The following is a 12500-nucleotide window of genomic DNA, read 5'->3' as shown; positions in this document are numbered from 1 at the left end:
TTTATTTATATTTATATATAGATATATTTTGAATAAGATAACTGTAAATATAGATAACTCTTTTTATAACTTCATTTTTTACTGTTAATATATGTCTACATTTTCGACAAAAGTATCACAGCTTTTTATTTAGTTTTGTTTAGCTATTTAATTATTAAACTACCTCTAATTGCATTTTAAAGCACAAAAGTATTATTTTTTTTTTTATAAGAAAAGAACGACTTTATAGCTGTGAGTTATATTTTTATTGATAGGCTATATATATAGATATATTTTGATTAAGAGAACTGTAAATATAGATAACTGTTTTTATAACTACTTTTTTCAATGTTAATAAATGTTTACTATTTCTACAAAAATAGTTTCGATCTCATTCATGTTTTGTGTAGGGGTACTCGTTACAAATTTGACCTCAGTGTGATGGCAAGTCTTTGTTTTGGGGCGATGGGCTCTCTGTAGTTTGTTGTTTGGGTGGTCAGATCTGGGCCAACAACAGAGAGCCGTTCATCCATCTTTCATCCTGAAATACTGCAGATGCCGATCACGATCTAGCCTCAGTTCAGCAACTAGATGATGAAATATGCCACGCTCTGCCCTTCTGATTGATAGGATGAACCCACCATCTTCTTCTAGGCCTAGGGGCTCGTTGCCTGCGCAGCAACAAGTAGAGAGCTAGGACTCGCCTTCTCTCTACAACAGCACGCACTGGGAAAACGGGAGAACAGACAAATATGATGCAATTGCATTTTATAACGAAGGTAGCCATTAACCGTTATCCCAAACATATTACTTTAGATATTTATGTCGTCATTTACTTACCCATGATAACGAAGACACACACACAGGAAGTAGTGGAGTTGTGCAAGTAGTGCTAGGTTTGGCAACTTCAAGGAACGGAAATAAGGAACGGTCCGGCGGGGAAGGGGGGGGTTGGGGGGCTTCAACTAGTGTCCTCTAGTACAGTGATTCCCAACCAGGGGTACGTGTACCCCTAGGGGTACTTGAGCAGCTTGCAGGTGGTACTTGGAAAGATTTGAGATTACAATTTACTTCCAAAATGATTATATGGCATTCCAAGTCATTTCATAAGCCCAATGTTAAAATGGTATGTGCGCGCTGCAACTATTCCGCCTGGCAAGTGTCAACTGCTAAAAACATCCAGTTGCTGTCGCTCCAGAAACAGGTTTGGGAGGCCTGGTGACAAAAGGCCAAGCCCAAACACCAGCAGTTCAGTGAAACAAATATTTTGTATGGATTTACTTGTTTGTCTGCATTTCAACTAAAAGTTAAACAACAAATTTAGGAGAATCATCAAGACGCATGAGTGAGGGGGTACTATTGGCATGGAAAAACAGCTTAAGGGGTACATATGACAAAAGGTTGGGAACCACTGCTCTAGTAGCACAAATTGACACATGACCTGTGTGGTAAAATAGCCGATATATTATTTGAGTCCATACAGTAGCTTCTACCTGTTGAGTGGTCATTATGATTTGGTGCTATATAAAATGTAGAAACTGCTAGTGGTGTTGGTTAAAGGTGTAGCCTCAGCAAGTGGGGCATCGGTGAGAATGAGGAGGACCAGAGGAACATATGCCAAGGGTTTTATTTAGACATTCCTTGGTGGGTGGATAACCATCAGACAGGCGTAGCTTGATGTAACATGCAGATGATTTGCCTAAAAGACAAACGATGTATTAACAAAGGATTCAATCAAACAAGGGAAAACAATTCAACTGTAAAGTAATATAATAAATCAAATAATCAATATACAAAAGGAATAACACTAACTATAACAAACTTACTGGCAATAATGCATCTGCGCATGGCAACACCAAGGGAAGAACAAACAGCCTCCTCCACTGCTGTCTGGAGCACACTGAGCCTCACCCAATCAGCCGTCCTTTATTGAGCCCAGAGGCCTGTACTACAAAGCCAGTTTAGTGGTTTAGCGAGGTAACTTCAGGTTTAAACCTGGTTTGGCCGTACTACAAAGCAAGTTAACTTCTTACCGACATATATTTCCATAGCAACTTATGCTTCACACTTAACCTGGTCCGTAGCAGGTTAAGTTGCAAGGATAAGATTAGACCTTAAATCCACCGCCCACGAACCAATCGAATCAGCAGTTTGGAAAAATGGCCAACCCCTTTCTGGATGAGTTTCCCGAAGGAGCACGAATTGTAATGTTGAATGAGTAATGGTAATCAATGTTAATGTTAATCAAGGACTAAAGCCTTGCACTTGTTGGCTATTTTAATTAAGCCCTATACCACTTTGGAATATGTTTTTATATATTCATTTTTGTGCTCTCAAGTAGCCTAGATACGTTGTTTGATCCCGCTGATCGATTGCAGCTGAATAGTGAGTGGAGAAATATCACTAAACCGGCATAAAAAGGTTACATAAACGTCTCCAAAGCGCACGGTGCCGTGTGCGCAATGGAGCTGAGACTGACGTTGGGTTGGAATTGAAATAGTCATAGCTTACATGCTGGCCTACTACATCTAAGCAATTTAATATGGGATCACCTGCACACAGGCGATCCCATATTAAGATGATTCATATCTAGCCTACTCCTGCATTTTGCAGCTGCAAGTGTTGCTTTTGGCCTGTATGATGTGATTGAACTTCATATTTCCAGCATCATTATATGAAATATGGAGATATGCGACTCTGCTGACAATATATGTGACCACAAAATAGGCTATTTTTTATAAATGAAATCTATGCCCGCACATACCGTGTCGTTCAGAAGCCTCTTTTAATTTTATTATCATTCTTTTTTTTATTGATAGCCTATAGGAATTATTCAATCAGTGCGACTAAACATGACATCATTATTATTCGTTGAGCCTAAATGGTCTACGGATTTTGGACTGAGACATTAGGCTACACATTGCTTCCACTCGCAGTTTATTGAGAGGGTGAATTCAGCTGCTGTAGGATACGTGGAGGCAGAAACCGCTCTTCAAATAAATGACTGATGTGAATAAAAGTGGTAACTTTAGACAGTCATTCGGGAACAGACTAAAAATATCCAATGCGGATTTTGATTCTGACATAGTAGTCGATGGCTTTGATGAATGAGGAAATAGGCGTGTCTGGCGCTGTAAAAGCTACGGTTCTGAGCTGAGCGGTCCATATTGCATTGTGATTGGCTAGTTGTTAAAAACCACGCCTCTTTTGCGGGCTCGAGCTCGTGTGCACGGGCATTTTCATGTGCACGCGCAGTCAACTTGATTAGAAAAACCTGGTTCGAGTTAACGACTGGCAAACGAGGTTCGTAGTACAAGTTAACTACAATCGAGCTGATCTGGTTTAGACAAACCAGATCAAGGGACAGATCCTGGATCTTCTTATCCAACATTCGTAGTACAGGCTACAGGTGCGGCCCAATCAGGGCCCCAGGTGTGACTGATCAGGTGAGGCTGAGCTGGTGGGGGGATTTTGTACAGTATTTTTAGACTGAATGGTGATACACAATATCTATTATTTTCTATGAAGTGGGCTACATGTTCAGTTTTACGTCAAAGCCACATGTGAGATGTCACAATCACTTTATTAAAATCTGAAATCTGGTCAACTTACTTTGCTGTAACACAGCCTTTAAAACCACGAAAAGACAACACAACATCCAAAACGACATCTGCATTTTACTTATTGTATTGACTGTTTACGTTTAGGGAGATACTGTGTGATACTGTGTTGTGCTATGTGTGTTCTGAGTGCGAGCAGCTGTAACTTGTCCCAATTTCCCCCAGGGGATCATTAAAGTCTTTCTGATTCTGATTCTGATTAGATACAGACCAGCATAGTTCAACTGACTGTTTTGCTTTGATGTTGTTGATGCCATAAAAGTGAGGGGTCCTTGATATGAAAAAGGTGAATAGATGTAGCCTACACATCAAGGTTTATGGAAAAGGGATCATGGTAGCCTAATGTATTTTTTGAATGGGAGTAGCCTACTTCTGAACATGGATGCCAGTTCTCTTGACTTGATCACAACCAAAAAAATTTTTACAGCACTTTGACTTTGTCAAGACGTCATATCATACTCACTGTGTTAGCTATAACAGCAATCAGTTATCACTGGCAAGTACTGAGTACTGAGTCATATGGTCTTGTCTAAATGAAAATTATAATCTATACACTAATACAGCTCGACACCTTGGACGCTACTGTCAACGGAACTGAATTGGAATCATGCACAGGGCAAGCCATTTAAAATCGTTTATTAGACAATAGACAATCACAACAGAACATGTTCATTTATAACGGGGTAGACTAACGATACCTCCTTACAAACCAAGCAGTGGCGTGCCTGACCAAGTTGGTGCCCTAGGCAAGATTTTTGCTGGTGCCCCCCCCCCCCAAAGAAAATATAATAAAAATTATATCGCAGCTAATTCCACCACAAATACTTATACAGTCACACAAACTGACATCATGTCACTGCTAAAACTGCTGCTCAGAATCGCCCTTCCCCCACTCTGGGAAAAAGATCCGAGCAGGTAGACGGGGGGCGCGGCCGCGCAGGGGGTGGGGTGGTATGGATTAGGGACCATGGTGAAAGTGCTGCAGCCAAGCCCGTAGCCAGGGTTCGAGAAGTACCGAGGTCATTTTAGCGCGGTGCGGGGGTCCCAGGGGGGCTGTGCCCCCCCTGGTGCACTTTGAGAGCAAAATTAAGAGGCTAGATCTATAAAGAACTACAGACATCATGTTAGATTAATATCCTCTTTAACTGTGCTGTTGCTTTAAAATTATAATGTCTCCCCATATAATATAATTTATATTCTGCATACTGCTCAATTAAATACAATGGCCCATCAACACAAACATCACTTACAGGGTAGTTACTTACCCATTCACTTCAATAGAACTGTCCCCAAAGTCTAGCCCCAGTCTAGCCCCAATCTAGCCTCAATGCAAAATCTGAATGTTGTGAGTTATCTTTCTTCCTTCTATAGCACACAGAGAGGAAGCAAATTTTGGTTAATTTTGATATTCCTTAACTTTAGTTCTACTGTATTGTATTAACTATGTTTCAGTGGTAGTAGAGTTCCATTTAATCTCTTCCCCATTGTCTTAAAAACATGTATTGTGTTCGCATTGGTTTTTTGTATTATGCATTTTGCAATATCTTATTTTGTAATGTGTTTTATAATCAGTCGTGTGGAGTATGCTGACAGAGCAGGACCTATGGACACACCCTCTAAACAATTAGTGAACACACCTGTGAGCTACTAAGTGAAATGCTGTGATTGGCTGGGCTGTTCCATATATGTGAATGTTTGTCCTGTTTGTCTCCATTCTGATGAAGGTTGTTGAACCGAAACGTTATCAATAAACTCCAAGTCTTAAGTATGCCCCAGAGTGCAGACTTTTTTCTTTTCAACCTTATCCAGTTATTTTAATACATCCATGACCCACACAGAGGAATCTTGGAATGGCTGGAATGTAAATTTCATTGGCACAATAGCGTCACGTGGGACTCCAAACCAGTACCGTAAATGCTAGAATAGCCAGAAAAGCTGCGCAATTTAAAAATACAAAACACTGCAAACTTTGAAGAAAAATCTCAGTATAATAACAGCTTATAGGTCTGGGTCCGCATAGGACGGTGTCTCGGTCCGGATTGGGGCCGCGGTCCGCCTATTGGTGACCCCTGCTTTAGCCTACTTCCCTAACTTCCATGCACACCAAATCATCCCGTAAAAAAAAAAAAATCCCACTGCAATGATGATTAAACCCGACAGATTTAGGCTACCTGCACTTTAAAGATGCTTATGTTAATCTTGTAGCCTAAATATTAAATGTTTTGTCTTCTGGTAGGCTAATTTGTGTAGGCATATTGTCTGTTGTTGATTGATTCTATGTAGCCTATTAGGCTATCGAACTGCCTGCCTAATCTGACTAACATCTCCTGTTTTTCCCTCATACTAATCAGCGCAGATTGTCCACATGCAGCTGATCACTCGGATTTTGGATAAATAAATAGCAAAGCGAAAAAATGAGCTGCTTAGAGTTTAAAGATAAATAAATTTAATAAGAAGTAATTTGTACCTGCGTACTTCACAGAGTTAACATAGCCTACAGTGTACATCTTCACAAGTAGTTGATACGGGCAACAACACAAAACGCAACGGGTTTCAACCGTTGGTTTTCATCAGGTTGTATGGAAGGGCGTCGGCCGCCACACCTGTATAAATTTAGAACATACGTGGCACAGGTAACGTGGAGTGACGTGGAGGGGGCAGAGCCCTGACGTCAGAAGAAAAGGTATGCTCTACTACAGGGGTGGGCAACTGTTTTTCATGGGGGGCCACATGAGAAACCCAGATTGTTGCCGGGGGCCGAACAAATATTGTCACGCCGTAACCCCAGTTCTATGTCTATCCTAGTAGAGTCTACTAGGATAGACATAGAACTAGCAGACAGAGATGGGCAGTATTTTAAATACATGTATTTCAAATACGTATTTCAAATACATTTGTGTATTTTGTCATTTGTATTTGGCTGGACCGAGAAAAATAAGATGTCATTTGTATCAAGATACTTTCAGACCTTGTATTTTGTGTAACATGTTTGCTCCAGATCTCATCTCTCAACTTGTATTTTGTGTATTTTAAATACATAAAATACTTTTTTCTTTAATTTTATGTTATTTTATTCTCAAATTGACATATTCTTACCATTGACACAGGTTTAAACTGTGGAGGAAAGAAATGTGACATGTCACTTCTACTCTACCTCTGATTGGCTTACTCTCAGAACAAACTCAACGACAAATCAGAGGCAGAGTAGGGTGGGTCTTGAGTCAGACTTCATAACACTTCTTTGTCTAGTATGAAGCCTTGTGTTGGTGGAAATTCCCCCAGAGATAAATTACTAATATAAATTGATGATTCGATATTGCATGCACTGGCCTATCTGCAAATGAAACGGTTTACTGCATATTCAAACAAGTGTATCATATTGTATGTATCAAGACACAACTAATTATCTTCTTAATTAAAATTGGCAAAGTGGGTGGCAGTGTGTGTGGCGGCAGTGTGGGTCATGATTGTGATGTCATCAGTGATGTCATCACTGATGTCACTTGATCAATTGTGATGTCATCAGTGATGTCACTCGAGCCACTGATTGCCCAACTGTGATGTTAAGGGCTCATTATGCTTTCCGCATCAGCGAGGAACGCGAGTGTCCGCGCGGAAAAGTGACGTCAAATCAGCAGACACGCCCCTCCGCAAGGCTCCGTGCGGACGGTTTTCGCCTGGCTGTGCACACCCCGAATTTTGTAACTACGCGGACGCAGCTGGGCGGACAAAGTGGAGTTTTCAAGAATCGCGCTCAATTCCGCGAGCAGAAACCCGCACAGTGTATAAAAGCTCCACACGTTTCCTTGTCGGATTCCGTGTCTCATTTCCATTCGGCCGGCCAAAGCGTCAAGCATAATCCAGGCTTTACTCAGGCAGTTGTGATGTCATCAGTGATGTCACTCTGATGTAGTATGAGCCGATGGCGCACATTTGCACAATTGGAGCCGGCGATTTCCATAACTGCAGCCATGGCGCATCATCTCCAGGGATACTGTTATGATGTCAGATATCTAGGGCTAACATGGTCAAAGTTCCATAGCTTGAGGTTAACATGTAGAAATGCTGCCTGTAAGTCAAAAGCCCTCACAGAAGGTGATTAACAGCTGAAGTGACGGAGAAATTAGCTGTGCTGAAAAACAGCTAAAACTGAAATGAAAGAACTGTAATGTGTTAGAGGGTACACAATAGGGTTGTGCGATGTCACCTAAATAACCATCGCGATGGTTCCACAGTGAAACATCGCGATGGACGTTGGCATCGTCGTTGACGGGGGGTGGGGTTAATTAATGATTTATGAAGTCCATGTGGTGCCGTTTGGCTGCGCCACTGCAATGTACGTTCACGTTTACAACAGGACAGCTGAGCTCTACATGTCATGAGAGACCAGCGGGCTTGGATAGGCTACTACTACAGCACAGAGCCAGGCGATTCAAACAGTAGGCTATCACTACCAGCAATATTGAAAGGCGCAAAACAATCAAACGTTTAACGTTACAGATCGTGACCAACAACGTGTGTGTGTTTAATTTAACTAGCTGGCAGAAAAGGGGCAGAATTACTGGTGGCTAACGTTAGATTTGTGTGGGCTCAGTTTTGAACCTAACATTTGGTTACGTTAAGGAGAGATAGAAACACAGCAGCAGGCAGCCTACACAGTATGTAATGGAGAGAGTTCCTGGAAACAGGCGAGTTGAATTCACAGTTGAAGACTTGTAACATTACTCACATTGAAAACAGGAAAGAACGTGAAGTTTCTTCTTTCTTAACATTTTCACAACACAACCGACTTCTGCTTATCTTCCTCTCCGCTTTACCACTTCTCTGAACTGGGGATAAGGTACGCTTGTTTAATGCCGCCTGTGCGTCCCCCGTGTGTCGCGGTTGAGTGGAGATAGCCTTTTTTATGATTAAATCTGCCAAATTTTTAATTCGAACAGATAATCATGATGGTCCGATGTAGAAGTGTCAGAGGTCGATGGGGGTCGGCCCATCGACGATGGTCGATGCCATCGTCCATGGTGCCAACCCTAGTACACAAAGGAGAATACTGTCACAGAGGACTAAGAGATGACTTACCATCTAAGGAAACCAAAAAATTTCACATTTGATAAGCTGGAATCAGAGAATTAGGACATTTTTCTTACAGAAATGGCTCGAAATGATGAACAGATGATCAAAATAGGCAATTAATGTCATATTTGGCAATGAATTGATGGATTTACTAATTGTTGCAGCTCTTTATCAGTTTTTATAAAATGTATTTTTATGTATTTTCAAAATACAAAATACGTATTTGTATCGCAAATACATTTTTCAGACGAGTATTTTGTATTTGTATTGTGTTACATTTTTTGAGCAAGTATTTGTAATTTGTATCAAAATACTTTATGATGTATTTTCGCCCATCTCTGAGCCTATTGAAGAATGCATTTTTACTTTTACTTTAGTTGTTTACTTTCTTCTCATGTGCACTATATTGATTAATGTAGATTCATGTTTATGTATTTAGAACTCACAAATCACATCATAATGATGTAGCCTAGAGAAGCACCTCATCAGCCAAGATTTATGTGGCAGACAGTATCTAGCTATTTATTTCCTACTAGCCTAAATACAACTGGATAGGAAATCTAATTGACCAGATTCTGATCAATCAGAACATAATGTCCAGAAGGGATTAAAAAGCTGTCATTACTGTATCAGCCTCGGGAGTTGCTTGTGGGACACTGCAGGGTGTCCTCCTGACATGACGTGAATGTTGCTCTCCTGACTGAGACATGCTGCTGTCTAACGTGACGTCTGCCAGGCCACCATGCTGCACCACAGAAAACACATGCCTTGCAGTTGGCTAAATCAAATCTGACGCTAAGCCATTTTCCCCACCAGCTTTCTGCAAAGACCCGCCCCATCCCTGTTCTCTGATCGGCTCAGACAGGGCTCAGACCCGATTAGAGCCAATCAGCGAGCAGAGGCTCAGCCTGATGCCTAAAACTAACCAATCTACCAACAAAGGCAGCAGTACTAACCAACCAGGCGCAGAGTAGGATGGGTTTTCATGACACAATGCAGGTGGGATGAAAATACGGAACAAACCCCATCCCGCATTGGTTCAAAAGGGGAACGCATGATTTCACTGTCAGATACGGGACAATTCCGTATTTTAAGGGATGGGTGGGAACCCTACTTCCCTTTCCTTCTTTCTTCGTGGACATTGAGCAGACCCGTGTCATGATTCCCCTCACAGTGTGGCTTGCTCCTTCTTTACATCGCACATATTTCCATCTCTCTCAACCCCACTGAGCTACCTGACAGAACACCTCTACACATCGTGACAGTTACCCCCCAACACCACTAACACCTCTACACATCGTGACAGAGTTACCCCCCAACACCACTAACACCTCTACACATCGTGACAGTTACAGTACCTCCCAACACCACTAACACCTCTACACATCGTGACAGTTACCCCCCAACACCACTAACACCTCTACACATCGTGACAGTTACCCCCTAACACCACTAACACCTCTACACATCATCACAGTTACCCCCCAACACCACTAACAACTCTACACATCGTGACAGTTACCCCCCAACACCACTAACACCTCTACACATCGTGACAGTTACCCCCCAACACCACTAACACCTCTACACATCGTGACAGAGTTACCCCCCAACACCACTAACACCTCTACACATCGTGACAGTTACCCCCAAACACCACTAACACCTCTACACATCGTGACAGTTACCCCCCAACACCACTAACACCTCTACACATCGTGACAGTTACCCCCCAACACCACTAACACCTCTACACATCGTGACAGAGTTACCCCCCAACACCACTAACACCTCTACACATCGTGACAGTTACCCCCCAACACCACTAACACCTCTACACATCGTGACAGTTACCCCCCAACACCACTAACACCTCTACACATCGTGACAGTTACCCCCCAACACCACTAACACCTCTACACATCGTGACAGTTACCCCCCAACACCACTAACACCTCTACACATCGTGACAGTTACCCCCCAACACCACCAACACCTCTACACATCGTGACAGAGTTACCCCCCAACACCACTAACACCTCTACACATCGTGACAGTTACCCCCAAACACCACTAACACCTCTACACATCGTGACAGAGTTACCCCCCAACACCACTAACACCTCTACACATCATCACAGTTACCCCCCAACACCACTAACACCTCTACACATCGTGACAGAGTTACCCCCCAACACCACTAACACCTCTACACATCGTGACAGTTACCCCCCAACACCACTAACACCTCTACACATCGTGACAGTTACCCCCCAACACCACTAACACCTCTACACATCGTGACAGTTACCCCCCAACACCACTAACACCTCTACACATCGTGACAGTTACCCCCCAACACCACTAACACCTCTACACATCATCACAGTTACCCCCCAACACCACTAACACCTCTACACATTGTGACAGAGTTACCCCCCAACACCACTAACACCTCTACACATTGTGACAGTTACCCCCCAACACTGGTCAGGATTTGCCTTCAAATGAATACAAAACACGCAACAAATGTCACACATCACTCCTGTGCATATTGAGGGGGGTAATGATTTGTTTATTTTGAAATGACTCTGGATATAAATCTACAATTGGCATGTCAATAATATGGTAGCCTACTGTGTCAAAATAACAAGATGGACTAAGCTTTGATGTTCATAAAAAATGTGTCATTGAAACAAAAGCATTTTCTATATGAAATATTCCAGGCACTTGTTTCTTTCATCATCCAGTTCTTGGGTCTCAATTTCAAACTTCTTCATCGCAATGAAGTACTGCACGAAGGGCTCTCCGAGGGCAGTGCGGATGACCAGGTCGTCTCCTAAAGACTCCAGAGCATCGTCCAGCTTCACAGGAATGGCAAACTGTTTCTGCTGAGAGGGGGACTTGCTTAACTCGCTCTCGATAGCCAGGTTGCGCTTGATGCCGTCGAGTCCTGCTGCCACAGTGGCGGCCAGCACGACGTAAGGGTTGGCCATGGCTGAGCCCAGCTTGTTGTCGATGTGCGTCTCCCTCCCGCCGTGGCATTTGACGTTGAAGGAGCTGCTGTTGTCGTTGCGGCCGACAGTGGCGTACAGCGACCGCTTGGGGTCTTTGGCCACGCGGCTCCGACAGCCCAGGCCGGGCGACGTCAGGCAGCTCAGGGCGGCGGAGTGTGCGAGGAGCCCGGCCAGCCACTTCCTGCCGATCTCAGAGAGCTCGCCTCCCCTCTCTCCGCTGCGGAACAGGCCGCGGCGGCCGTTGGCGTCCCACAGACTGTGAGAGAGCACTCCGGCGTTGTGCAGGCCGTCGTCGGCGTCGGCGTCGGCGAAGAAGCTGGCCACGTAGCCGTGCTTACGGGCCATCTCTTTGATGCCGGTGCGGAAGGTGAAGGCGCTGTCGGCGGCGTCGATCCCAAACTCTGGCCTCAAGTTGATCTCCATTTGGCCGGGGCCGCTGGCCGAGGCGAAGCTGTCCACGTCCACGCCCATGCAGTACATGCCGTCCACCAGCTGCTGGAAGAAGGGCAGGTCGTGGTTGCTCAGCAGGGTGGTAGCGGGGAACATGAGGGTCTTGGGGCCGATTCGGTCCGGCGCTCCCAGGACGCAGCATTCGTAGGCGAAGGAGGAATGCAGGGAGAAGCCCAGGCTCTGCAGCTGGCCCAGGAGCAGCCTGGCGATGAGGCGGGGCGAGGTGCGGAGGGGGCTCCCGCTCACGGTGCACGGGTCACAGATCACCCGGGCCGTCTGCTCCGCCCAGGGCAGGAGCCTGAAGGTGGAGAGGTCAGCGGTCAGGAGAATGTCGCTGCTGAAGTTGGCGGTGTTGGCGTTG

The 12500-nt window shown here is 44.1% G+C and overlaps 1 protein-coding gene across 1 annotated transcript in view; it reads right to left on the bottom strand.

The window, feature by feature from the left end:
* Positions 1 to 11380: 11380 nt before the first annotated feature.
* LOC310775867 (lengsin-like) overlaps positions 11381 to 12500 on the bottom strand; it is a gene marked incomplete at both ends in the record, with an annotated part of 12588 nt that continues 11468 nt past the window's right edge. The window contains one exon of the mRNA XM_083635994.1: positions 11381 to 12500. This exon is cut by the window's right edge and continues 77 nt beyond it. Coding sequence (XP_083492120.1) covers positions 11381 to 12500 — 1120 coding nt within the window.

This window comes from Poromitra crassiceps (assembly GCF_964638095.1).
Source record: "Poromitra crassiceps genome assembly, chromosome: 4".
NCBI lineage: Eukaryota > Metazoa > Chordata > Actinopteri > Beryciformes > Melamphaidae > Poromitra > Poromitra crassiceps.
This window is presented reverse-complemented; position numbering and strand designations above follow the sequence as displayed.